This window comes from Daphnia pulicaria, chromosome 4 (assembly GCF_021234035.1).
Source record: "Daphnia pulicaria isolate SC F1-1A chromosome 4, SC_F0-13Bv2, whole genome shotgun sequence".
Taxonomy (NCBI): domain Eukaryota; kingdom Metazoa; phylum Arthropoda; class Branchiopoda; order Diplostraca; family Daphniidae; genus Daphnia; species Daphnia pulicaria.
In genome coordinates this window covers 21,502,392-21,528,754 of record NC_060916.1, presented here as the reverse complement: position 1 = coordinate 21,528,754, position 26,363 = coordinate 21,502,392, and the positions used below count along the sequence as shown (strand labels likewise).

Here is a 26,363-nt window from a genome sequence, read left to right as displayed (position 1 = left end):
TCGGTTCTAATCTTTAATTTTGAAACTTTTTTTTTCGATGATGGATAGATTTGGGATTGTTCTCAACGAAAACTTTGGTGGAAGCTAATGCCGACCATCCAGTCGAGGTGAGAACGCAGTTACAACAACCTCCAGATGAGAACTGGGACCCGACATTAAGTCGCCGCGGGTGGGCGTGTATTTCTCATCGATCCATCACAACGGTTGCCAAGTACGCTCAATATCAAGCCTCCACTTTCCAGGAGAGCCTCAAGGTAATAATAGTCGAGCACTGAATAAATTTGCGGTGCAACTAATGCTGTTGTTATTAATGCTGCTGTGTAGGAGGAACACGATAAGATGACCAGCGGAGGACATCCGGTTGGAGGTCATCGCCTAGATTCCGACTCGGATTCCAAGGACTCGATCGGAACGTCGAACCGTGTCGGACTGGGTCTCAAGAAAGGCCGTGGCAAGCACGGCTACAAGACCATCAAGTTTGGAACCAACGTCGATTTGTCGGACGAGAGAAAGTGGCGGGCCCAGCTTCAGGAGCTCATGAAATTACCGGCCTTTGCACGCGTCGTCTCGGCCAGTAACATGTTGACGCACGTCGGTCACGTTATTTTGGGCATGAACACTGTCCAGCTTTACATGAAGGTGCCCGGGAGTCGGACGCCGGGACACCAGGAAAACAACAATTTCTGCTCCATCAATATCAACATTGGGCCGGGCGATTGCGAATGGTTCGGAGTGCCCGATGCCTATTGGGGAGCCATTCACAATCTCTGCGAAAAGTAATTAACAGTTTTTTATTAGTTTTTTCTCTCTTAATGCCAAGAAACCGTATAAGGTGATTTCTAATCATCATTGGTATTTGCAGGAACAACATCAGCTTCAGTCATGGATCCTGGTGGCCGATGATGGAAGACTTGCTGGAAGCCAATATTCCAGTCTATAAATTTCTGCAGCGACCAGGCGACGTTGTATGGGTCAATTCCGGTAAGATAATCATTTAAAAAAAAAAAAAAGCCATTGAGTGATGACGTTTGAAGCATTTTCTTTAAAAAATTATTTTCTTATTGGCTATTTTTAGGCTGCATTCATTGGGTGCAGGCGATTGGGTGGTGCAACAACATAGCCTGGAACGTTGGTCCAATTACTGGCAGGCAGTATCAGCTAGCTATTGATCGTTACGAGTGGAATAAGCTGCAAAGCTTCAAAAGTATCGTGCCTATGATCCATTTATCTTGGAACCTGGCGAGGAACATTAAAGTGTCCGATTCGAAACTTTTCGAACTTCTTCGGTAATTTCAGTTGGGAAACAACAGCTGCCAGTCGCGAGCCGCATTTGACTAATCCCGGACTTATTCTCAAATTACAGGAACACCCTGATGAAGACCCTACGTCACACCCAGTTGATAACTCAATTTGTGCGCTCCAAAGGAGTCCAGGTCCGCTTCCATGGCCGGGGCAAGAACGAAGCCTCTCACTATTGCGGTCAATGCGAGGACGAAGTCTTCAACATGCTCTTCATCAAAGAGCAAGAGAAGAAGCACGTGGTCCATTGTTTGCACTGCTCGCGCAGGCACAGTCCCAACTTGGAAGGGTTCGTCTGTTTGGAAGAGTATCACCTTGAAGACCTGATCGAAACCTATGATGCATTCGTGTTGCATCCGGTAAGTGTTCAAACTGGTACGTCTTGTCAGCCTTGTCTTTATTCTCAATCGTTTTCCCATTCGCAGCTCAATCCACAAATACAGCAACCGCCGACGCCAGTGCCCTCGACATCTGCGACTTCTTTGTTATCGTGTTGAAATATGGAAAAACAAAACCGATAGCTATATAGACTAAAATGTGTAATTTTAATCGTTTTAAATATGTTTCATAACTTGGGCGTCGAAATCACTGCCACTCGACAGCAGGGACCCTTTTTATTATTATTTTTTTTTATTATATTCTTCTGTCTTAAATGAATTTTGGTAGCACGTTCTTTCATTGGCTCTGCCGCAATCCTGAAGAATTTAAAAAAAGAAAAAAAATTGATTTTACCCTCCTTTTATTTTGTGATAGTTTTCGTCTTTTTATCCTGTTTTATTCTTTTTTTAACCGGATTTGTATGCTTATTATTACCACACTATATTTCTACCGAGGCCTAAATTGATCAGTTGTAAAAAAAAATATTTGGAATGACTGCCCCTCTGTGTTTGTCGTCCCCACCCCCATTGAAAATGTGTCTGCGTGTTTGTGTGTGTGTTGAGAATCAATAGTGTTCGAGTGGGAGCCGCGTGTTTGCGGACATCTTCCGCGTCATTTTCTTTTTTGTATTTCAATTGAAGTTTCGTTTCTAGATAAGGTCACACACAAATGGAATAGCTACCGTTCAGTGTAGTCGAATCTATTTCAATGCCCTGTATAAGGTCTACCGTAACGAATTGAATAAAGATCTCCCATCATGGATGACCGCCCCCTTCCTCCCTGATATATAGCCCGTGTCTTGTACCTCAACCAGGAGAAGACCCTGCGTGTGTTCAGATGGCACTGCCAGCTCGCTGTGTGTAATGAAATTCTGTGTAATTCTGAGACTCCCGTTCTTATTTTTTCCCCCTGTTTTCAATGTGCCCGTTATAGCCAAAATGATGTTGTGCACCAACTTCAAGATACCAGGAACTATCTTCATTTAGCTCGTGGTGGTGTTCTCCTCATCCACAAAATGGGCCCACAGTCTGTTAATGTTTCTGTCTATGCAAAAGATTGCTGTGCACGCGCATTCCGTTCGATGCTGGGCACGATGTACAAGCACTTTTTCTCTCTCTCTCTCTCTCGTTACCCTATTTACTATTCCGTGTTGCAGTGGAACCGTTTGATTGCTCAATCTTACAGCCCCCAAGAGCGAGGAATACTAAAAAAAAAATTGCCCAGTTGTTAATCGTTGAGATTAATCTGACACATTCCTCGTTGCTGTCTGCACTTGGACAATACACTGCGTGTTCGATTGGTAAATACTATTTGTGTTCAAATGAATTGTCCCACCCCCTTTCACAATGTTTTTTAAGTTCCTTTTTTTAAACTATATCAGAATATTTTTAAACTATATGGGAAAAACTGAAACCGTGGTCAAACCAGATAGTTTTCATGTCCATTATTTTGGCCGAGATGAAATATACAAGATTTCAAAATGATGTTATTTTTATAAATGTTCACATGAAATAATGATGGAGATAAAATTGTAATTTGCAAGTTTATTTTATTTTATGCGTATTCTTGAGATGGAACGTGTGCATGGAATTGTAGTTCGCTGTATATTTAAAAAATTTAATGGGGAGGAAAAATAATCAAATCCTTTTAAGTTTTAACTGCTGACGCAAATCCTTTTAACACAATTTGCATCCGTCAACAGATTGATGAGATTGAAACCCGCACAAATGGAGTCTCACTGTTTTCCGGATTAAGATATATATGGAAACATGTTGATTATGTGCAGTATTGGAATTGAATATTTAGCTGATTTCAAAAAGATAAAAGAATAAAAAAGGATTTCAGAAGATTGCCGCATTATTTAAAGCTTGCTTATTTTCGAGCAAATGTATAGAGGAGTAGTACTCATTTCCAAGAGTATAACTAATTGTACTGTGTATACTAACTAAATTGTCGCCAGGCTTTTCTGAAAAAAAAAAGAAATTAAAAATATTTAGAGAAACGCGACCAGTCTTATTGCACTGCATCAAACTTTTTTTCTTACTTTCTATACATGTTGTAAATGGTTTTATTAGCCGTCAGGTCGTTGTTGGCTCGAATGTTTCTTCCCGTTGCGATTGCTGGAGTCATTCGCAGGCAGCAACTCGGCCTCCACGTTAGCACCTTCCATCTTGAGCTCGGCCGTACGCCGGAATCCCATAATTTGCATGTGAGCGTCAGGTCCTATTCCAACGATCTGCAGATAAAACGGTCACATTAAAAATAATTCAAAATTGCTTTTGAGGAATTTATGTGAATTTCTTATACCCTGGTGCAAAGGACGAGACAGGAACAAGAGAAGACGAAAAGGACACCTGGGACGGCCGCCGATAGCGCAAAGTCGAAGATGACTTTGTTTCGATTGAATTTAGTAATGACAGAGTCGTTTTTATCGGGCGTGTAGTAGCAAGGGAAACGTGCCGGGGATCGCAGGTCTCGTCCGTCACGTCCGTGAATGGCGAAAAATTCTCGACACTCGTCGCGAAGCGTATTGACACAAAACTTTATAAAGCCATACAATAATAAGTAAAAATGGTTTGGTTAATATTAGATATAGAGTTATTATACATATGGTTGGTTATTATATTATTGGCTGGCGCACTATACCTCTAGATTGACTAGCAGCTTGCTTCGATTATAAATGGTTAGTTCGCTCTCGAGTGGAATTTGGCGGCCGCTATGCGAGGACGTTGGCAGCCGCCGGGTGACCGTTTGATTTTGGTAAACAGACATCAAAGTGGGCAGACTGAAATTGTCTTTCAAATAGTTAGCCGGGACTAGCGAGGCGTTGACGCAATCCATGGCCGAAAGCTGTCCAGTCGGCGAACTGTTAATATTAGTACAGCTGATCAAAAGAATTTCGCCAGGATCGGATGCCGGACTCCAAATGACTTCGCCGCTGGGCCGCTCCGACACGGAGCCCTGGCATCCGGCCATTACCAGGCGATCGTTGTTGACGACGATGACGTTGCGGATCTGCGATCCCTGAGGATCGTGAACGCTCATATCACTACAGCGGCGATCGCACGAGTAAGGCTTCAGAATTTCCATGCAGTAACTGGCTGTGCAACTAAAATAGTATACAACAATCAAAAATATACTTTTGCGAAACAACTCTAAAAGTTTTAAATAAGTGAACAACTATATATAAAGTTTTACGTATAAAATCCGTCCAAAGATTGGCAGTTAATACGCTGTTTCAAACTGATTTGATGGCCAAGTTTAGTGAACTTATTGCATGTCATGGCAGACGTCACGTTGACGCAAACTCCTTTGGTGCAGTTAAACAGACCTGCATTTTTCGAGTGAAAGAAAATGTCATAAACTACGACTATATGACCTAAAAAATACCGTGCAAATAGATCTAGACGTATAACAGAAAATAAGAGAAAATCTAAACACAAATATTCTGATACTTAAAAAAGACTAAACACGTAATTGCATACCTAGAAGATTTTCACACTGGTCCTTTCTGCACAGATGTCGATGGGTCGGAATCAAATCATCGGTGGTACACGATTTCTCAACGCGATCTTGACATTGATCGAATGCCAGCTCTGAGCCATTCTGTCGGACCGAAACCCAAATCTGCATGCAGAGACCAGACGATTTTGTCAAGCACCATTCAAAACAGGATAACCATGTGCAGTTTTCCACGGAGTCGTCGGCTAGAGTTGTCGTGCAAATCACCTGTGTGTCATGGTTTTTTCGGGTATGACGTAAATGTAATCGGTCAAATCGAAAATATAAGCTGATTACGAAACCTTTCAAAATTTAAATACAATCATAATACCGGTGCTTCTTCGTAGGTGGAAGCGATGGCCTTGATGGACGGCACGTAGGTGGCCACCGTCAGGTAAACGATCGACACAGCACTCAAAACGGCAATCAACTGAAAGATGAAAATCAAACCGCAAATGCGGCTTTCCTCGGGGTATTCGGGTTTCTTGACCGGTCGCTTAGCCATTTCTGCTTGGCTATAAAATAATCAACACACACACACACACACAGAAGTAGTCTGCAATCAACTGTCTAGGTTTCAAACAGGGACGATTGTTGTGCAATAATAAACTGCCGTGACAGACAAATCGACGGCTTCAAAAAGATTTCCCATTCAGCTTATTATTTGGGTTGGTTTCTAAATCTATCTGAGGGTTTTGGAGCTAGTCTAATCTAAAAATGTAAACCAAGTGAGAATCTTTGCTTCTTGTATACACTGTCTGGCTTTTTGTAAACCAAGTCGACTTGTATTCTGCTCTGCCTGGATGCAGAGCCATCCGCCGCGGCTGACCATTGCGCCGCCCGCGGTGCGCAGTTCAATATCCGGAGCGCGACGGAATCACGCCAGCTTCTCGACTCCGCCCTTCGATATACCCTCCGTTACGTTTTGGGATGACCTTAACTCTTACATTCGCTTCTTTTGTTATAACCTTAAACAAGAAAAAAAAACGCATATTATTAAAAACATAATCCTCGATGGCGTAAAGTTGAACCCGTAAAGGAATTTCACATCCGTTAAATTTATATGGAGCAGAGTATATAGAGGGTTGTGCGAGGGTTTGTTCTAATATGTTGGATCGTTTGGGGGGGTTTTTGGTTGCCATCTAGGGATAGGACCGCTCCGCTCTTCACTTGACGGTTTGGTTGGTAGTATTGTAGACGTCCAGACATGAAGTTGGTTTCTCGTCCTAAAACAGTCTGCAGTGCGACATTATCCACGGCCGTTTTTTCTTCACGTTACGCCTAACCCAACGTTTTCATATTACTTAAGCACGACACCATCATTGGTTTTTTTTTGTGATGTTTCGAAAACACTTTGTTTAGTCGAGTCGGCTCACCTTTTTTGCATCGCAATCCGCAAAACTCGACTCTCATTTCCATTAGGATCGCGAGAGAGAAGAGAGGGTAAAATCGATCGTCGATCGCAACGTCCATAGCGGTACTCGTAGATATCAGGTGTTGTTCTCGAGGAGTGGTTGTTTGCTCGAGTTGTCCTGTATGTAAATTTGTCCCTGGTCACTCGAAGAAGAAGATCAGGACAGAAACGCGTTTTGTTATTCATAGGTAAGTTCAACATCTTTTCTGAAAAGTTACTACGGATAAATTAAGAGTTGATTGTAGTTTGATTTTTTATTATGCCATTAATGAAATGTTGTGACTTAGATTTGCTTCTTGAAGGACAAACCTGATGGGTTTACCCCGTCTGGCAGTGTCCTCATCAGCAGCAGCAGCAGCACAATGGCCTCTGAAATGGATGAGCACAAGGCCTCATTAAGGGAGAATGTCCTTTTCTATATGACGGCCTTCTTCTGCTTGGTGGCCGTCTTCAGCCTTTTCATTTTCCTATTCCTGGTGCCGTTCTTCATTGAGCCGGCCCTGGCCACCATTTACATGGAGTTTGATCCGGAGCCAGTCATCTGTGAAACGACCGAGGCCAGCTTCCATCGCGGCCTGTCCAACTGCCAGTGGAGCTCGTGCCGGGAAGGCTGCACTAAGGAAGTCTACGAGTGCTGGCACATTCGGGTGCGATATCGCAGTCCGGTGCCAGTCGGCGACGCCGATGCCCGCTCCGTTCGTGATCGCATCGTCCAGCACAAGTCATCCATGGCCTATTCGCCGCTCAGTGAGCAGAGAAGCGTCAAGAGCAGCGGCTACACCAAAGTCCAGCAGCAGCAGCAGCAGAGCTTTCCCATGTCGCCCAGCAACGGGTTATTCGGGATGGGCGCCCCTTCATCCGCCAGCAGTTACGACGATCGGATTCAATCCGTCCTGCCGGAAGAAGACGAAAAAGATGGGGCGTACGCCTTGGCGGATGAGGGTGGCGAAGGGCTGCACGTCCACGAGGCCCGGCTGCAGCCGAACGTCAAAGGCTGCGGCTATCCGCCCGACGTGGAATGCAACAACACGTTCGCTTCGGCCTACGGCATCCTGGGCGCCAACTTCTCCTGCTACTACTCACTGATTGATCCCACCCTGGCCATCACCCAGCTCAATATCGCTAAAGTCCGGGCCGAACTCATTTACTGCCTTACGATCCCCATCATCCTGTTCGTCATCTCCGTCGTCTATCTCTTCTATGCCTATTTCAAACTCTACGCCGAGCCGTCGTCCGACGGGCCGGCCGCCACTCCCAAAGGCCCGTCCATGGACTTTGACGGAGAAGGAAGCCAAGTGGAGGGTGTGGTGGTCAGCCAGCCCATCAGCTCTCCGATCAACACCGGGGGAAAGTACGGACTCCTCTACCAGTTCCCGTCACCCGATAGCACGCGGATCATCCGGCGGGCTAAAAGTGGCGGAGCCATTACTACTCTATCGGCTGCTCCTGCTGCTGGCATAGCGAGAGGCAAAGCCTCCAGCAAGGAGACGGCCATCCTTTTGGCTGGAACCAAAAATTCAACAGCAGCAGCAGCAGGCAACTCGCAACCGCCCATCAGTAGAGGAATGAGAATATCCAAATCAATGGGGTAACATTTTCATCGATTCATTACCACCAAAAGGGAAATTTTTACTTTCCTCAATTTAATTTGATTTCTTTGATACTTTTTTTTATTCTTGTTGGCTTGATCAACGTGTGGTTATGCGGTTGGAAGCTTTCCCGGTTCCGGGAAGATTATATATTGATCGAAATTAAGACATATCTATTATATCTATTATAAGCCATCGTTTTGAACTCAATCGTTGCGAACGCAAATTTCATTCTAGTGGCATGATTGGAGTGGCACTTGGCAGGCAAATCTGGCTGTGATATACCTGATTCCCACAATGATTTAATTCTTTTTTTTTTTTGTAACGAAACACCACTCGAATGACTCGAGCAGTCATTCTTGTTATACACACTACAGCAATTCTATATTTACACTATAGAAAATAATCAAAGCACTTTCAGTCTTACATCTTTAAGTGTTATACACAAGACTATATTTCTATTATTTTCTGTGGAATCGAATCGATGCTGCTTTACTTTAATAACTGTCATGTTACTGCTGTACATAAACAGTTCAACACAAGCCCTACTCACTTCAGAAATCCGCCTGTATTACTACGTATATTATTTGATTCTAAGAATACTCGGAACAGAAGATTATAGACATGGTCACTTTCTTATATTTGGCCGCCCTTCAGGAACATCTGTCAGGACGAATGAAAGACGCGCTATAGCATTGTACTTTTTCATCCTCCAAAATAGTACGTAACCACAAGCTCCACAAATAGCTTATGGTGTACGAAGAACTTTTCTCAGATTTCTGTAGAAATAATTGACGGCGAGATCTTATTCGAAGTGAAAAGGGTTTATTGTGCGCGCAGAAGCAAATTTTGTTTATAATTCTAATAAGACACATATCTATGCATTATTCCTCTGTTATTTTGCTCTATGGATATATTTCATTCAAACCTTTGCCAGTCATGCAAGAATCACCTTTTTTGAGTGTCCTGCGTTATTTTAACCCATTTATACCTTTTTTTAATTTCGGGAGGTAATTCGGTTATTACATCACCACTTATTTTCTATTCCCAAACTGCCGTTGGCAGTCTTATTAGTTTGACGTCTTTATTTTTTATTTTTTTATTCTTGATAGGCTCATTTTCTATACATACAAGTGTGTAATAACCTCTAAATGACTCTAATAATAGTGGTTAAACACCCACATGATAAATAAGTTTTGCTGGACAGTTATTGAGCTTGATTGAAATACTTGAATGATTTATTGACGACAAATAATCTGATGGCGCAGACCGCGACTTGGCGAATGTTCTTTGGCTGCTGCCGCCCAGGAAAATCCTGGTAGTTTGACGCACGTTTCCTCAACAATTTCTTCGGCACCTTCCTCCTCATCTTCGTCGTCAACTTCTTCCTTGTCCTCTCAATCCGATTCCTCCTCAATGTCTCATCTGCCGGCCTCTTTGAGCAGCGATTCATCCGGTTGCAACGCAAACCTCAGCGTGACTTCAATCCCGGTCGAGGTATTTTCAAACGACGACAACGATCTTGAATATTTCTCTCCGAAACCGAGTCCCAGACGAGGCCAGCAGCAGTCCGCCTACGCTCCGAACCAATCAACCAATTCGGGACGTCAACGCCGTAGGCTCCGCGAGTGCATCCCACTCATCTCTAATAACCACTGACGAACAAACACATATCTCTCAAGGTGCAATCTTGAACACACACGGTGATATCTCTCTATTTTTATCGGGCAGTGAAGCACCTTCCTTCAAGTGATCATTCTGACTCGAATAACTGACTATTGATTAGGAGAAAAAATGGGTCTCCAACGTTCCGTTCGTTCGTCGTTTTTTCCAAGTAATTAAAGGCCATCTTCATCATCGTGATATTAAATATTACCCGTACCGTAGTAGTCTGAAACTCTATAGTTACATAGATATACAGGATCGAGTTTTTCGTGATAGTTGGCATGATTGACTAATACAACTTGAGTATTATAGATAAAGAAGTGCCTGGTCTCTATACTATGTCCTCAAAAAACACTAAAGCTGACTAAAGCAATATGTCGTTCCAGTATTATATTGGTGGATGCGATTTTATTATTATTATTGGGTCGATAGACATCTCTACGATTAACCCGTATATGAGAGAGCGGAATGATCAAAAGGGATTGTTTGTAATCAAATATAGTGTAGCCATGGTTGTGGTGTCCATGGTTTCTTTTTTTTTTAGCCCCTCCGGTTTCTAGGAAGACCATATCCTGCTGATTTAAAAAAACACACTTGATGTTAATTTACTAAGTTTGTCTTGCTTATTATCCAAACATCGGTTGGCTTATATTTTCCACCTTTCTCCTCTTGATTTTTGATTAAATTACTATAGACAGTAATTGGAATGTTTGGCTTGGATTCTCTATCCGCCTGCTCAAATGCACGTTATTGTGTTCATGGCATGCAATCAACGGTGATTATATTACGTAGTTAATTGGAATATAGCGCACGGATTGATTGTGCTGAAGTGTGTGTATATTAATTCCTATGGATGTGATCTCTCTATATTATATTCTGGCTATACATGTTTAGTGTCAAAAAGTCGTGTGTTTCTGCATCTTCCCCCATCGCCCATTCAGAGGTGAATGCTGATCACGTGATTTTTGTCTGATAATTTAGCGACTCGAGGAGAAGAGCTTCGTCTTCGTTGTTGAGCCCCATTGACGCCGCTTGTCCGAAAACGTGCACTGTCTTCACAGCAGAGCGTACCAAGGAATGGCACACATCATCAGTTGGAATCCGCGCCAACATTTCGCATCAACAAGTTCACAGCAGCGCCTCACCTTCCGAGGAAGAAGTCACTCTTCCCGTGTAAAAATTTTAATATGCTATTAACAAAAGTGAAAATCTTGATCCTGAAAAGCTGTTCATCACTATAATATTCGGTTTGTCTCTTTCTCTACATGCTGCGAGTCCTACTGTGCTATTTCCACTATAACCGAATCCAAAGTTTCCGCAATTTCCGTTGGATTTCTGGCCTCTACATATAACTTGATCGTTTAACGCATTAATTCCATAATTTCTACATCACCCCGTGCGAAGATTTCCCTTTCCAATTCCTCGTTATTAACTGAGACTTCTGTTCATTCCATTTAGACATGCCGTTCTTCTGATCCTTTTTGCATCCATTCTAGTATTTAACCACCCGTTTTCGTCTCTCGAGCCTCCCCTTATTATTATGTAAGACTTGAATTTTCCAAACATTTTCAAATAATGTTTTCCTGCTGCAACGCATCTGAAACGGGTTACTAAAAGTGGGCTGCCGTGTCGTACTCAGTATATTTGCTTACGTACTCTAAGCTACACAAGCAATTCACAAAATCGTTTTCTATATACTTCATTCCGTATGCCGCGTTTCAAAGCTTTACGCAATCTTATTCCCGCAAATTATTTTGGGAAGTGTAATTATATATAACAGTGTTGTGTTATGAATTGAGTTAGATTTTTTTTTACAGCGCTTGTTCTGGGCTATGAAATAACATTTGCCGATTATAATTCAATAACCGCGATTAAAAGGCTATAAATTTAAAAAAAAATGAAAAGTCAGTCTTGACAAGCGCTTATCTCATGTGTCGTTTTACAATAATAATAAGATATTTTTTATCATCTCCAATATACCTTTCACACTGTGTTGTTATAAGCTGGTGTCCACCAGTTGTGATTATGTAAGAAAGTTTCATACATATTCCATTGAGCACAAGAAACCATGAATGTATCAACTGACATCATTATATAAGCGACTGGCAATCTATCACACACACAAAAAAGCAACTTGACTATTGTTTTTATTTCGATTCCGTCTTATTCGACACACAGAGCTCTTCACAGCACAGTTCAGCAAACCAACAATGATTTCCTTGGACGATATTCCACATGTAGGACATTTAAAATTCAGTCTCCAGCACCTGCTATTAATAATAAGTTAGATTTCACGGCGAAGGTCGAATCGTTTTCAGACGGTCTTCAATGTTTGATATCTCGTTGATTATGTTGTCACGAGCTTTTTCGTTATATCGATTCCGAAAGTCTTCGGTGGCGTAAATGTTGGGTATCTGCAGAAAATATCTCAACACCTAGTAGTGGAAAATGACAGCACATTAGTATAGATAAATTTCTCTTATCAGAACGTTAATTTCCAGACTTTGAGCCGCAACTCGAAGTAGTCAACGTCAGAGGTGAATCCGTATTCTTCTCGCATCATAGTCAAAGTTTCAGCGTATTCGCTGGAAGAACTGCCCAACACTGCCATATCTATGTCAAGGAAGTAGTGCACATCACCAGACCCAACTGCGTCGGGTGTTAAATGGACTGGAGTGGAATTGATAAGAGCTGCCTCGATTAATTCTCTCAAGTCACTGATTAATTCAGGAATCTGTAGGAGAAAAAAAAATAATGGCAAAAATAAATGCACATGCAGTGAATTAGTGAATACTAGCCTTTTCTTCGCTCTATTATAAATTTGATAAGTTAAAACTTATACCGCTTGCTCTGCATCCGCAATGAATTCTTCGAGGGTTGCCAAAGTTAGTTCCTCCGAAATGCCGGGTAGACGGGGGTCGTAGTGTAAACTGTATGAACGACAGAATAACACATACAAACATGTAAATCCAACTGCCTTTTTGATATACATGAAAGTAGGGAAACATTCAACCCAGAGGTAAAATATGAAAAACTGGTAATATGTTATTCAAACAAATCCTATTGGCGGGTACGAAGAAGGGGGAAAGGGCACTACTATTTTAGTTTCGTTTCTTTTTTAAAAAAGATTTAAAGAAAAAAAAACTTACTGTTGAAGAAACATCGCTAAAGCCACAGCTTGCGGATTACAAAGCCGATGAGAGATCGTTTCAAACAGCGTAAATCGTTTTTCCAAATTTTCCAGGTTGTAGTAGTGCCTCCGCCCTTCTTTTCCGGTTAGTGCGAGACAAATCCGATTCCACCATTTTTCTCTGACACTGACCGATGCTATCAATTTCTCCGTCAGCTGGTTCCACCGGTGCTCCATTCTTTCTTTCTTTCTTTCTCAAGTATCACAAATCCGCGGGGTTATTTGAAATTTTTCGTTGAAGATCACCAAACAAAGTTTGTTTGAACGGGACGGTCAGCAGTGAGAAACGTAATATTTGGAAGACATTCTACTGTTTCTACCCCCTTTGCAGCGCTAACTATTGCACCCCCAATGTGTACGGTAGAATATTCTGCGGCGGCGCACAATTCTCCTACAACGCGGTCGATATTTTGAAGGCGGCGTCCTTATTATATTATTATGTCAGCTCGTGGGAGGATATAATGAAAATCGATAGTTGAACAGCACTTTTGACTTTGATTCAAATTGAAACTGTGATTATAATTAAGGATATAGACTCACGGTGCCGTCTACTACCTCATAACGAAGATGTGGTAAGAGAGCGCAAGGAACTTCATGTAAGCTCAAACTTTTGATGCTAGAAAGCGTTCTATGTATTCCTTATAAGTTTGCGTCACAGGGGAAGCAAAATGACGTAAACGAATCCTGGTGACGAACGAGGAGAAGAAAGGCGAAAATCTCACTATAATGAAATATGTCATAATGCATTCCCTCTGCGATATCCGCACGAGATTGCAAAAGTAGAAACGCGATCCAGCGCATTCGGTAAGAGTCTCTTGGACCGGAAGCAATCTCGAATCCGCGTTGTCCTGATATCAACGTATGGGTGATGTAATCACTCCCGTCTTAGGTAACTTATTATTCAAGCAATGAAAGCAAACGACATTTCCGACGTTATAACCATTTCTAAAATGAAAAACGTGACGTTAGATTAGATATTTGCGTCCATTACAAGTGATACGATGGGAAATAAGGTCTTTGAACAGTAAGCAACACAAAAAAGTATATGCTGTGCGCCAAAAATATATTTTATTAGCGACTGAATTCTGAATCGTAACATTTTTCAGTCGCAAATGTCTGATCAAGAGAAACTCAATTTAAGCACTAATCAATTAAGACTAAATTTGATCAGTTGTTTGGTCTGAACAGTTCAGCGCAGTCAATATGCTCAAAATGTCTACAGTCAACGTCATTGCAGTTGCAGCTCATCTTGTAATCAATAAACGCAGACACATTTCCGTATTTACTTAACCGTTTGCTCCGGTGAAAGCTTGTTTTACCCACCACCAGCGAATTGCAGCTATGATATATTATAATCTAGATAAAGGCGATGCTGCGTTGCGTTAGTGTTTGCAGACGTCTTTTCAATAATAAACACTAAACCTCTTGGCACAATGCAAGTGCTTTCTAACATGTAGCCCTATCAACATCAATACCACGACCCGATTTATTTTCTATTTTTCAAATTTTTTCTCTTTTTCTTCTCTTCCTTCGTGTGAATGAATAGCGTGGAATCGAAGAATGTGTGTGAAGTTGTGTTGGTTGTGTGTGCGTGATTTGAATAAATGTCTAAATGTACCAAAATTATACCAACATTTATTTGTCTTTTTATTTTAGCCTGTACTTGTTCGCTATAAGGCTCTTAACATTTAAGATAATAAAAAATTTTTTCTATTTTTGATGTGCTATTGTTCTTGCTATAAATTTTAATTTCTTAGGGAACGTAAAAAAATGGTTTATCACTAGCTGGCAGGTAATTTTATAGTTATGCCCCAAAACAAAGTGGTGTAAGCAATATGACATTAACATTAGATATTTAGTGGGCTATTTAGGATTGACTACAAGGAATGATTAGTTGTGTATGTACCTGTGTTTTGAAGAATGAATAATGATTTTTAACGGCCAGCCGGGAAATTGGTCACTAGTACTCACCACAGGGTTGTAATATTGGGTTTTCGGTTTCAGTTATAAGGTAAAACAGAATTTCACTATTTAATAGTCGGTATTCGGTAATTTACCAGAAAAGGCACAGTATAATAGATGTCATAACAGTTCTTTGGATCACGTCCGAAACTCAATTGAAGGTAAGCAGACGATAAACAGCAAGAAAGATAAACAATTCGCCATCTATATTCGAGAGAGATTACTTCAACACTGACATCTAGTGGACCATTGACGAGTGACTACGATAAATGATCGTATGGATTTCGTAAAAAAATAAAATAAAAAAAAAAAATACAAAAACTTTTTAAAAAAGCAACAAGTAAAACAAAATAAAATAAAAATCCTTATATGAAGATAGTAAATCCGCGGCAGAAGATAGTAATCTCTCGGCTGGGTGGAGGTACGGAACGCCGTTTGGGGAGGCGAAAATCTGTTTTTCACTTCAATGTTCATGCAGCGCTGCAAATTATTATCATTTATTTTCGATGGCTTATATTAACACTTTATCCATAGACAAAGACCACTGGTTGAAGCTCTTCATAAGAAAATTAACATAGCCAACTGTCGCCAGAATTCTTGCTACCCTTCCTCCGATTTCTCCAACCCCGTATTACTTGTCCTGCCATCTAGTGTACGTTTTCATCTCTACACTCTGCTTACTTCTATTCAATTGCAATGATAAAATTGATTTCTCTGCTTTTGTAATTAGCTAATGTCAAAATTTAATACAATTTGACTTCTTAATAAAAATTTTTAAGGCAAAATTACCTAAAACTATTAAACGCCAGCAAAGAATTTTACCAAGACAGAAGGAAAACAATCTTCGTCTGCAAAACCCTTCGTAGCCTCGGTGAAGTACAGTACTTTGTCCGCTAGAGGCACTACAATCGATACGGGAGCTCGGGGTCAGTAGGGATAGGGCTAAAAGGATAGCACAGCATCAACCAGTGGTCTTTGTCTATGCTTTATCTCACTGAAATAATTATTATAATTTTTCCTTAATTTATACTGCTGTAATTGTTATATTTCTACTATGCTTATTTATTTATTGTTATTGGTGTGTTTGACGTAAGGCCATTCCTGCTGCTTAGCACCACCTGATCAGAACTTTCATGTCATGGCTGCCGTTTCGTTCGTTTTGTCCTGGCGTTTTATTTCACTGCTCAGGAAAAAGCAGAGATTTTTAAAGTAACCTGCTCAGAAAACTGCCTGCGCGTAGCTGTGACCAACATCATCGAATAACGTCTTGTTTTAATAAATGTTACTTCTAAGGCTTCGTTATGGTGCGAAGTCTTCTTATAATCACTCAATTCCTTCCAGCGTTTAGCTATTTCCACTTTTCTTTCTTAAGTCTCAAAATGCTTTAAAGAATTGCTTGAAACAAGTTGTTTGGCAAATAAAAAGTAACCGTTTTTTGGTGGTTTGTCTGATTTCCCTTCATTCCTTAAACATTAAATCGATTTAACTCATTGAATAAAATTTATTTAATTTTAATTTATTACTTAGTTTGATCAGCAATTCCTCTTTCGTTAGTTAAGGCATCCAGATGTGCTATAAATGTAAGGATTAGTGTTTTCTCAGACATTTTTATTGCTTTTAATAGTTACCCGCACCGCTCTACGAAACCCATGTTGTTATATTAAGAAATTTTGTAAATTGATTCACAGTTATACAGTGGGAATTGAAGAAACGCTGTGAACTGTCGTGAAAATGGCACGAAACTGAGTTTTTTTTTGCTTTCTTGATTATTAATGTATCTTGCCCTACGGGCCCTTTTTTTAAATTGTTTATTGTTGGCTTTCTCGAATCCTCCAAATTCTTGATCCTCACCTTCTGCCTCGTCTTGTTTATCATCTTCCTCGGAAGAATCAGAGAGCAATTTCTTGGAATCAGAACTTGTCTCATCTGTGTAATCATAGTAACATAGATCATCATTTGAATCTCTTTCTTCTTATGAATCCACGTCTTCCTCCTCTGCATTATACTGGGCCTCCTATAAGCTCTTCATAACACAATTAATGATTTCATCAGATGGGAGAGAGGAAACAAAAGATTAGATTAAATTAGATTACTAAAATTGAAGAGAAAAAGTAACGCATCAGACGTTAACTGTGACGAGAATGCACAGTGAATGTAGAAACTGAAAGTCTATGGAACGCTACTCTAACTCGCTAATTCTTTCCAGGTTGGGAAATCGGGAAGTTTAGTTATTCACTACGGCAAAGGCCACTAACACGTGTTTTCTTTATGAGGGTCATAGTCTTGAATAAAGAAAATAACAGTTAATATTCATAATTTTTATCCTACTTCATGGTATTTTTTACTACTCGGAGATCCAGATATCATATTCCAAAAATCATATTTAATATGGTTTAAGGCTAATTAATTCAATTTCAGCAGAAACTATATTACCTGTCCATCTTCAGCCTTTTTGGCAGCCTTCCTTTTTCTTTGAGATTTGTTCAGACGATTTTGGAGTTTAGAACACCGATGTTCTGGTGAGAGAGTTCAAGATAGTAATCAAAATGCATCTGTAAGAATGTTATCAAGACAAGAAAAATTTAAAACTTTTCTTCAAACATTGTTTTAATAAATGTTACCTGAGTGACTTTGTCTTTGTATGATGTTTTTTCTCCATCACTTAATTCCCTCCAGTTTCTAGCTATTACAGCTGTTCTCTCTTTAGTCACAAATTTCTTTAAATAATTACTTGTGAATTGTAGTTTGAAATACAAGCCATATCCATCTTTTGGTGGTCTTTCAAGTTGGCCTTCATTTCTTAAAACATTAAACCAATTTAAGTTATTGAAAAAAATTTATTTCATTTTAATTTATTACTTTAGTTTTAACTGCAATTCTTCTTTGGTCAACAGACTCCTGCTTGTTTTTCGCTTTTTTCTCTACCAGGCGTATCTTTGCCTCTTCCACCGCGTCGCGCTTTCTCTTCTTGGCCGCACGAACCTCTTGTCGCCGAGCGTTCTGCCTCTCTTTATCTCGTCTTATGAGAGCTTCGTCCTCGTCGAACTGGGCTCTCTGAGCTGGGGTCAAGAGTGCCAAGGCCTCTCTCTCAAACTTTTCCGCCTTCTGGATCTCCCACTTGGATTTAGGCTTTGCCTTCTGCAAAGCCAAGGGTGGAGTGGCCCCTGTGAGAGTGTGAGTTCGTAGAACTCTATCGGAAACAGGACTTCGAGTAATTTCCAGCCCTGTCTCTGACCGTCCTCGATATCACCGTTGCGGTCCCCTGGTAACACACTTACATCCATCGTCTATCATATAGATGTCTTAATGTCTTAATCAAATCTGATCTAGCTACAACCTAAATTGGATATCACATGGATACTCAATTTTCTACGGCCTTATGCTATCTTCGTATTGATGTCCTATAGATCTACGTTTCTCATACGATCACGGACATCCATTTGTGTCTAGAAATTAGACGTTTAACAGACAGACTTAACATGACGTCTGTGAGATGTCTAAATTATCTGTCCACAGGATAGATGAGGAAGACAAGGACTTTAAATTTTCATAATTTTAACTGCTAAGATTAATTTAGACCCGTTGAACCAAATACAGTTGAAAGTATTAGAAAGTGGTGTAGTGGGTAGAGCACTGGAGTACCACTCCAAAGAACGTGGTATCGCGCCCACCAAGGAACGTTTCTTTTGTATCTTTTTGCTTAAATTTAAGTCTTTTGAAGACGGCTGTAAGCCGTACCCATTTGGATATCTTACAGCGCGACATTAGTATAGACATAGGCAATCCTATGCACGTCGGGTTAAGATATCTCACTCGGCTGAAAAGATGGGCGACGTACATCCTATAGATGGAGGCGTGCTACCGGGGTCGTCGTCCACGAGCTTTGTGGCGTAGGCCTACGCCTTGATGTTGGCAATTATTGACTCGTTCAGCGACCTAGGAGGGTCGGCTACGAATCGCTTGCTTGGGACGTCCTTGCTTGTGAATTTCGACACTGCAATAACAAGAAAGAGATTAGTTTCGTAACTATAGGTCCGTATTAACCAGATTTCAGGACCGTCTCACGGTTTCTACTTTGGTTAATAACCAGTTCGAAGGACCATGTTCTGGAGAGAGAGTTTCAAGATAATACTCAAAATTCATCTGTAAGAATCGGTAAGAATGTTATCAAGAAAAGAAACATTTATAACTTTTCTCCAAACAACATTGTTTTAATAAATGTTACTTCTAAGGCTTCGTTATGGTGCAAAGTCTTCTTATCATCACTCAATTTCTTCCAGCGTTTAGCTATTTCCACTTTTCTTTCTTTAGTAGAACAAGATATCTTTTAGATATCGTTCAGACAGGAATACATCTATTAGATAGCTATCTCATAGATATCAAAAATACAAAAACTTAAATAAAAAAAGCAACAAGTAAAACAAAATAAAATAAAAATCCTTGTATGAAGATACAAAACATTTATTGGTTTAGTGATTTGATTTTTTGTTATATCATTTTACGGTGGCTAATTAGCAGTAACCCAAGTTCATGGTCGGTAGTATTTTATTTTTCGATACTGTACAAAGATGACAACACATGAGCAGCACAGACTCTTTGCATCGAAAAAAAGATTTAAATATTAACATAAGTTACAAATGTAAACGAACGGGAGAATGCAACAACGTCATATTTTGTAACTCATTTCGTTTTTCAAAAGGAAACCCCGCTTCGGTAGAGGAAGAGGCGTGGTTTGGTGGGGGGGTTTGTAAGGCACGTGCGTTACACACACAAATCAACATTAGGATTCAAAGCAGTTCCTCTGAGAGAATAATAAAAGCCGCATGTAAACGAGTCGGTTGGTAATTTTTTAAAAATCGTTTGATTACCATCAGGCCACAATCTAAAATTCCGAATTTATGTACAAATTTTGGTGAGCACGAAGTATTACACTGAAACTACTATGAGGATTCAGGGAAAGAGGCAAGACAGAAACACATAACAATGTTTGGCGCGTTGTTCACAAAAAAAAGGAAAAATAAACACGATCGGAAAAATATCTTTAACGGATTCCAAAAAGGACATCATAAAGTCCGGCAGTCCGTTTCGATTGCCATTCATTTTTAAATGGTCCAGAGATTAAAAATGTTGTTAACTCTGTAGCAGCAGAGATTCTCTATGGAAAAAAGTGTCACAACCCCTTTCACGTACAGGCCAAAAATGTGGCGGAATTTAAATCCGCTCAATCGAGACATTTAATTTAAGCAACTTAAACCTCAACCCCTAACTCCAAGTCATAATCAAACTCGATTTTACGTGTTACGTTCTCGGCTGCTGGTTCGGGCATCGGTCGGGATTCTTGAGCTGTTTGGACTTTAAAAGACACAAGTCGGGGCTTCAGTAGTTCCGCATGTCTACTGTCGACAATGGGGGCCTGTTGCTGAAGCTTTTGCAATTCAGCCAAAGTGAGTCTTCGTGAATGAACGTCGCCCGTTAAATGCTGCAATCGCTGAAGTTCAGCGAGTGTCAAGTTCCTGACTTCGTGGCTTCTAAGTTGGGCCAACCTCTGTTCGGCGATTTGAGCACTAGTTAGACGAGGTTTTTGCACATCATCTGTAGATTCGTTTTTATGGCAAAACAAATCTCCAGTAGCTTTCAGTTCCTCTTGGTTTTTAGCTGCAATCACGTAAGATTCTTCGTCGTCATCAAACGGTTGCGTAAGAAAGGAAAACGACGAATTCGGTTTGGTGAAAAAAGCCATTTTTTCCCTGAGTGACAAAAACGTAATGTTAGAAAATGATCGACAGGTAAATCAATTATCTGGTATAATGAATACATACTTGAAAGATATGACATCCATTTGACCTTTGCCAGCCTTGCTCTTTCGAAGTCTATAGATTTCTCTGGAGGTTCTTCGAACGAGCTTCTCTAGTTTACGTTCTTCAACAGTCTTTTCTTCTTTTCTTTTTTCAGCCTAATACAAAATAAAGTAAGTTAGAAACAGAACCACAAGAGCGCTATAAGAGCAAAATAACTTACATGCTCCAATAAAGCTTGAAGGCGGTCGTCTTCCGACAACCATGCAGGGAGATCTTGATTGCCAAGATACCGAGCATCTTCCATGCGACGCTTTAATTCACGTAATTTAGATAATTCTTCATGCAACTCCTGTAGACGCTTGTTCTGAGCTAGCAAATCCAACTCCAGATCTACAGATGTCCTCGGTGGTAGTGTAGCAGGATGTCCGCGGGATTTTCGATGTCTCGAGGTCTTGGCAGGTGCATCGGGTGTTACTGGTACTTCTCTCATGGGACCGGCCTCCCCAAATGAACTCAACGCTGCTGCACTGGCTGCCAACGAGCTAGCTCGCCAACGAAGAGACCTCCTTTCGACTGAGTTCCGCTGAAAAGGTCCACGACGATACAGTGGCATGGAGCTATCACTGTCGCTGCGATTCAATCGACAAATGTATTCGGCACGGCTGGCAGCAGCGCTCGGTGAAAACGTTTGTGAGCGCTTGACTAAAATGGCTCGATGATGAAATCCATCTACTCCAAACGGTCTTCGTAAAGCGCCTCGGTCTGGTTGAAATACACACTCCGTGTTGGTCCCTTTGTTGGCCACCTGCAACAGTAGAAGAACGACATTTTAGCTTTCAATCTATAGGAATATGTGGAATTTTTTTGTAATTACCTGAACAGGCTCTACAGCGTATACTCGTTCTTCTTCTTCCTCCTCTTCATCTTCTTCTTGAATATCTTGCACAACTTGCTCCAACGCTTGGTCAACAAGGTTTTCCTGGCTCACGCTTTTCTCACCTTCGGTTGGTTCTTCTTCGTCTGTTTCACTTTCTTCATCCTCACTTTCACTTTCGTCTTCACTGTCAGTCCCCTGCTCAACTATTTCTAGTTCTGACATGGGACCACCTGCAAAGCACGATAACAATTAAATTGCTGCAAAATTAGTTTAAAATATAAATCTTATTACGTTGATTGCGAGTTAAGGTAGACGGTTGCGACGAGACGATTGTTGACTCGTCACTACTTTCTTCTTTAAGTCCTGTTCCAGTTTCACTAGCTGAACCAGACAGAGGATGGCTGCTAGAAGAAAGACACCTGAGCGCGAGTATGTTATACCACTTGACAGAGTTAGTGTCAGGCCGAAAATCCGCCAGTGATACTTGGGCCCACCCCTACAAAACAAGATATAAGTTTCTGATCTAAATTACAGCTAAAATAACTATTTACTAACCAAGCAATCTTCATGAGAATCCGAAGTCGCTGGTCGTGAGTATACGGAAATCTGTAGCGTTTTGGTGTCGAGTTTCGTTGAAGCAACAGCTAAACGAAAGCTCTCGTCAAACACAGCTTGTGACAGATCTGTAATTGACCTTGTGCAACAAGATGATACTGCTTCTACTGGGCTAGGGAGCAGTGTAACTTTGATACAACTAAACGAAGAAAATAAAATCGTAATTGCACGACAATTTACGTTAATAAATGAACAAACACTTACACTTTGTGGCCGTTCTCAATCAGGAGAGCCACTAAATTTCGAGCTCTTTCAATTGTTACATGGAGAAATTCATCAGCAAATGCATATCTACATTTAAAAAGGGAGAAAAAATTAATAATAAATTAAACAGATTTATTGCATAAAGCTTACCTAAGGCCAACTTTCACTTGAGCGGTTTCTAAATGAGAGAGATTCGAAGATGAAGTTCGTCTGGACGATGCATCAAAAACTCCACTATCTCCCGTCACCGACTCGCAACTAGCCGAAGCTGAAACTGTACCACAATCGGTACCTTCACTGCCAGACGTCATATTTACAAGTCCTTGAGCTTCCGGAATTGGCGACAGTCCACTCAAAACACCTGATTCGTTCGACCGTTCCGAAGGTAATCGGTGTTTAAAAGCTGGACCGTTGAACAGCAAATCAGACGAATTGGGTTCGTAACTGACTGTGCTTCCTTTAATGTTAAACAAAACCGATTAGAAGTAAAAACACAACAACGTTGAATCTCGGAAACTTGCCTGCTTGATCAAAATTGATGCAACTAAGCAAATTAGGTGGTGCAACCAAGTTAGCATAGATAGCTTCTTGTTCGGACGTTTGCATGGAAACTGAGTTGGAATTAATATTATTATTTTCTCGATTGGCAAGGAGTCGTTCGACGCGACGGTGTAAGTCGGCCATGTTTACAACTGGTGGGCCAGATAATCCGCTTTCTCCAGGTGTATTGGCATGACCAGGCAAGGCCGCATTAGCCATGGCGGAGTATTGTGGGGGTCCATAGATATCAGTAAACGATAACACAGATGATAAAGAGCCCTTGAAACAAAAAAGAAACCCATAAATTATATGAGATTCAAAATCAATTCATGAGATAATTACCTTGGACGATGCATGGCTCCTAGATGAAGTCGAAAGAGATCCTAAACTCGAACTACTTGACATGCTTAATGTGCTGGCAGACAGTGAACGGAGCTGCCCTTCTAAAAGTGCTACGTTGCGCAAAGCTAATCTCATTGATTGCAACAAAATTTGTTTTTCTTCGTGGAGTTTAAGTCGATCGGCTATAGTTCGATTAGAAGCTTCTAACGCTTGGCTAAGATCTTTCTCAAGCCGTTGAATCTTGGTTCGAACCGTTTCCATCTCGGTTTTGGAGCGCGACCTTGGTGCGATGCTGCGCAGTTCCCGCAGCAGTTGTTCTTTCTCCTGAATGAGCAGAAGTCGGTCTTTATCAGATTCACTCTGACCAGGAGCGATTCTATCCTCGAGTTCTGCCATTTTCTGTTGCAAATATTGCAAATGTTTTCTTGCTTCGTCATACTGAAGACGAGTTCGGGCCATTTCAGCCAAGCGTGTTCCAATTGGAGCTGATTCGCCTGAAAAAAATGACAAATTTGACGTAAAACTGATGATTTCCATTATTTTTTTTTTCTCCCTTAAATTAATCCTACCTGATAAATCTGTTTGGGAGGCTGTGCTAAATTTCTCTTGTGGAAGGGATAACGTTGATAAATCTGGAGACATGTCGTTGTTCAGCGGCTTCAGTCGGGTTAAATCGTCGCGCAACCGTGACAACGAAGCCATTAATTCTGCTTTTTCTTTCTCGCCGCTTGATAGCGAGTGTTGAATGTTGCGCAATTCAGCCATCATGGCCTGTGCTTCTTGCAATGTGTAACCACAAGGCAAAGAAGACAATTTAGTTTCAGCTCTGTCAAGTAAACAAAATGAAAAGATTAAGATAGGTTCTATGACAATTAAGATATTCTTCCTTTAAAGAGCTAACTTACTGTGAAAGCATGTCGATACCCCGTTGCTGGTAGGCGAATTCAGCTCTGGCAACATCTAAATCCCGGCGTAACCGGGCAACTCTATTTTTAGCTAAAGCCACATCGGCTTTTAACAAATCCGGATCAAATTTAGTGCTTGACCCACTGCTTGTGGAATTCACTGTAAAAAAAATTATTCCGGATATTTATTATATTTGTTAGACAAAGAGGATGGGGGGTGGGGTGGCAATGAGATGTCCTAACTAAGAAATATCCCAGCGCCTGTGACGTTACATTATCGAAGAAGAATTTCACTTACATGATGTTCGCGAAGCATCAAGCCCTGTGTAGGCATGGCGAAGTAGATGAAACTCATCTTGTGCAATAGTTAATCTTTGTTGTTTTATATCCAAGATCTCTTTCTTGGCTTCAAGGTCTTCTTTGGCAGTTTGAAGATATTCTTTCAGCATGGCTTCTTGTATAGACCTCCATTCTAGCCGAGGGTCTTCTAACTGATTGGTCTCTGAATAGGCAATTTAAACAATTGTTTGTTTGCTAGGTCATGTAACTCTTGACTCTTTTTTCTTTTACTTACGGGTTATGTGGTTTGTGTAAAAAGGTCCAACCTGAGAGTCATATGATTCTTCCCAACCTAAAGGTAATTCATTTCCAACACAGTCTGCAAATGTTTGGGGCTTTATTAACCTAAATAAATACAAAAAAAATCCAATACTTGATTAACACTAGACTTTATAAATAATTAACTGTTATTTTAATTGCATATTTCTTTGAAATCTAACACTAATTTTAAAACACTATTTTTGTAGTAGGATTCAGTTGAATTTTAAATCAACAGATACTGGGAATGTCTAATTTACAATATGGACGTATAGGAAACATGCGAAAAGCCAAAACAAGGATATAGCAGTTCAGTTCAACATTTGTTTTGGGGACATTTCTCATTTTTTCATGCATTTCCCAAAATCTATGGCTCAACTTCAAACTAGAAGAAAAATAATCCAAAAGTTCATTGGAATTATTGTATGTGGACTTGACAGCCATGTTAGCATTCCACAATCGACAACAGGTCTCAGCATCATTTGAAGGATGGGCCCAAAGAGAATAATTCAAATTAATAGTATCTAAAATGTTAACAAACCTGTCTCGAGGATCAACCCAGGTTGTTTTCTTGCTGTTGTGATCAATAAAGTACACTTTGCCATCGTAATCTCGACCAAGCTCCCATCCTTGAGGCAAAGGGATCTCACCATTACGCTTGGACATGTCGATGACAATATTTCCAACAAAAGTACAACAAAAAACAGAAGAAAAATCATTCACTAACACATTCACGGTATATTCGACGCTGTTTTTGCACTGAAATGTCGAATGTTAGATGCAGAATTCTGAGCTTGAGTCAGGACGTCGAGAGTTTCATTTTGTAGATAGCAGCGCCATTTTATTTGTGACGTCATTGGAATGCGACCCATTATCATAACACAACATTTTCCCCAACGGTTTTTAAGTTCGCATTACCATGAATTTGCAGGAAAACCCAGAAATTGACCACGGTGTCTCAACAAGATGATATCGTTGAACTATTTCCAACACTTTTTAGGAGTGAAAATCACTTCTAAATGTCCAAAAATTCCAAGTTATGCCGAAACACCAATTCGAGCGAAGCTAAAGGTGCATTCCAGCTAGGAATTCCTCCTTCAATGTTAGACTCGACAATTTCGAAGCCAATAGTGCCCTCCTCCTACAGAACAGCAGATGTCGTTGTTCTCAGTAATAAACTGGGAAAAACGCAGAATATTTTCCTAATAATAATGTACCAGTCGCCAAACATGAACTGAAATCCTCGTACCAAATGGCTCGTGCTTTGAAAATTAAAGCTCTTTGTTCTCTCTATCAGTTCTAATCTTTGGCGCTTTACACCGTAATTGTATTTCCTTAATTCAGCGGAGATGGATGCATTTCTTCTCCAACAAAAGAGAAAATAGAATTTAAAAAAAAAATACGTAAGACGGAATTCATAACGAATAATTTTCATTGGCATGTTTTTAAGTGTAGGTTGACAGCAATTTTACGAAGATACTCTGCAT

The 26,363-nt window shown here is 40.5% G+C and overlaps 5 protein-coding genes and 1 long non-coding RNA gene across 14 annotated transcripts; 2 read left to right on the top strand and 4 right to left on the bottom strand.

The window, feature by feature from the left end:
* Nucleotides 1-41: 41 nt before the first annotated feature.
* On the top strand, nt 42-2,437 carry LOC124338610 (lysine-specific demethylase 6A-like; the record flags this gene model as incomplete). Its single annotated transcript, XM_046792696.1, has 6 exons — nt 42-254; nt 325-776; nt 863-981; nt 1,076-1,286; nt 1,364-1,658; nt 1,725-2,437. Coding segments are annotated over 6 exons (1,362 nt in total), but the record flags the coding sequence as incomplete, so codon positions are not given.
* Nucleotides 2,438-3,206: 769 nt separating this feature from the next.
* On the bottom strand, nt 3,207-5,991 carry LOC124338609. Its single transcript, XM_046792695.1, has 7 exons — nt 5,510-5,991; nt 5,163-5,406; nt 4,876-5,008; nt 4,324-4,786; nt 3,985-4,218; nt 3,722-3,913; nt 3,207-3,643 (listed from the first exon to the last, which is right to left on the bottom strand). Exons 1-6 carry the CDS (start codon nt 5,681-5,683, stop codon nt 3,749-3,751), a joined length of 1,413 nt encoding a protein of 470 aa, XP_046648651.1. The 5' UTR covers nt 5,684-5,991; the 3' UTR covers nt 3,207-3,643; nt 3,722-3,748.
* Nucleotides 5,992-6,205: 214 nt separating this feature from the next.
* Nucleotides 6,206-11,734, top strand: LOC124337856 (protein tipE-like). Of its 5 annotated transcripts, XR_006917540.1 has the most exons (5): nt 6,206-6,780; nt 6,880-8,180; nt 9,450-9,863; nt 9,968-10,015; nt 10,828-10,964. XR_006917540.1 is itself a non-coding variant. In XM_046791867.1 (4 exons), exons 2-3 carry the CDS (start codon nt 6,955-6,957, stop codon nt 9,838-9,840), a joined length of 1,617 nt encoding a protein of 538 aa, XP_046647823.1. In that variant the 5' UTR covers nt 6,206-6,780; nt 6,880-6,954; the 3' UTR covers nt 9,841-9,863; nt 9,968-10,956. The 5 variants fall into 5 exon arrangements, 3 of the variants coding, with proteins under 3 accessions (XP_046647823.1, XP_046647824.1, XP_046647822.1); XR_006917539.1 differs by having other exon boundaries at nt 9,450-10,015; XM_046791867.1 differs by having other exon boundaries at nt 9,968-10,956.
* A 169-nt stretch (nt 11,735-11,903) lies between these two features.
* LOC124337857 lies at nt 11,904-15,496 on the bottom strand. Of its 3 annotated transcripts, none has more exons than XM_046791870.1 (5): nt 14,943-15,496; nt 12,996-13,981; nt 12,689-12,776; nt 12,350-12,580; nt 11,904-12,281 (listed from the first exon to the last, which is right to left on the bottom strand). In XM_046791870.1, exons 2-5 carry the CDS (start codon nt 13,211-13,213, stop codon nt 12,138-12,140), a joined length of 681 nt encoding a protein of 226 aa, XP_046647826.1. In that variant the 5' UTR covers nt 13,214-13,981; nt 14,943-15,496; the 3' UTR covers nt 11,904-12,137. The 3 variants fall into 3 exon arrangements, with proteins under 3 accessions (XP_046647826.1, XP_046647827.1, XP_046647825.1); XM_046791871.1 differs by having other exon boundaries at nt 15,008-15,496; XM_046791869.1 differs by having other exon boundaries at nt 12,996-15,496.
* Nucleotides 15,497-15,988: 492 nt separating this feature from the next.
* On the bottom strand, nt 15,989-17,947 carry LOC124337858. Of its 3 annotated transcripts, none has more exons than XR_006917544.1 (6): nt 17,858-17,947; nt 17,620-17,797; nt 16,850-17,550; nt 16,627-16,791; nt 16,522-16,570; nt 15,989-16,462 (listed from the first exon to the last, which is right to left on the bottom strand). It is a non-coding gene; the product is annotated as an uncharacterized LOC124337858 (long non-coding RNA). The 3 variants fall into 3 exon arrangements; XR_006917543.1 differs by having other exon boundaries at nt 16,627-17,021; nt 17,432-17,550; XR_006917542.1 differs by having other exon boundaries at nt 16,627-17,550.
* Nucleotides 17,948-20,244: 2,297 nt separating this feature from the next.
* Nucleotides 20,245-25,897, bottom strand: LOC124337854 (protein kibra-like). The gene is made up of 15 exons (XM_046791865.1): nt 25,418-25,897; nt 24,854-24,963; nt 24,578-24,781; nt 24,280-24,439; nt 23,944-24,200; nt 23,375-23,868; nt 23,014-23,311; nt 22,643-22,949; nt 22,493-22,579; nt 22,229-22,427; nt 21,965-22,169; nt 21,671-21,903; nt 21,017-21,601; nt 20,818-20,951; nt 20,245-20,745 (listed from the first exon to the last, which is right to left on the bottom strand). Exons 1-15 carry the CDS (start codon nt 25,540-25,542, stop codon nt 20,247-20,249), a joined length of 3,897 nt encoding a protein of 1,298 aa, XP_046647821.1. The 5' UTR covers nt 25,543-25,897; the 3' UTR covers nt 20,245-20,246.
* Nucleotides 25,898-26,363: the final 466 nt, after the last annotated feature.

Coding starts and splice junctions, on each gene's coding strand:
- LOC124337856 (XM_046791867.1), top strand. CDS start 6,955: ATGGCCTCTGAAATGGATGAGCACAAGGCCTCATTAAGGGAGAATGTC. Junction 8,181..9,449: donor AGAATATCCAAATCAATGGG/GTAACATTTTCA, acceptor CTGATGGCGCAG/ACCGCGACTTGGCGAATGTT.
- LOC124337854 (XM_046791865.1), bottom strand. CDS start 25,542: ATGTCCAAGCGTAATGGTGAGATCCCTTTGCCTCAAGGATGGGAGCTT. Junction 23,869..23,943: donor CTCCCAAACAGATTTATCAG/GTAGGATTAATT, acceptor CATTTTTTTCAG/GCGAATCAGCTCCAATTGGA. Junction 22,580..22,642: donor CAAGTGAAAGTTGGCCTTAG/GTAAGCTTTATG, acceptor TTTTAAATGTAG/ATATGCATTTGCTGATGAAT.
- LOC124338609 (XM_046792695.1), bottom strand. CDS start 5,683: ATGGCTAAGCGACCGGTCAAGAAACCCGAATACCCCGAGGAAAGCCGC. Junction 5,407..5,509: donor CCACCTACGAAGAAGCACCG/GTATTATGATTG, acceptor CATGACACACAG/GTGATTTGCACGACAACTCT. Junction 5,009..5,162: donor CCAGTGTGAAAATCTTCTAG/GTATGCAATTAC, acceptor CGAAAAATGCAG/GTCTGTTTAACTGCACCAAA.
- LOC124337857 (XM_046791869.1), bottom strand. CDS start 13,213: ATGGAGCACCGGTGGAACCAGCTGACGGAGAAATTGATAGCATCGGTC. Junction 12,777..12,995: donor TTAGCGATGTTTCTTCAACA/GTAAGTTTTTTT, acceptor TCGTTCATACAG/TTTACACTACGACCCCCGTC. Junction 12,282..12,349: donor ACTTCGAGTTGCGGCTCAAA/GTCTGGAAATTA, acceptor TTCCACTACTAG/GTGTTGAGATATTTTCTGCA.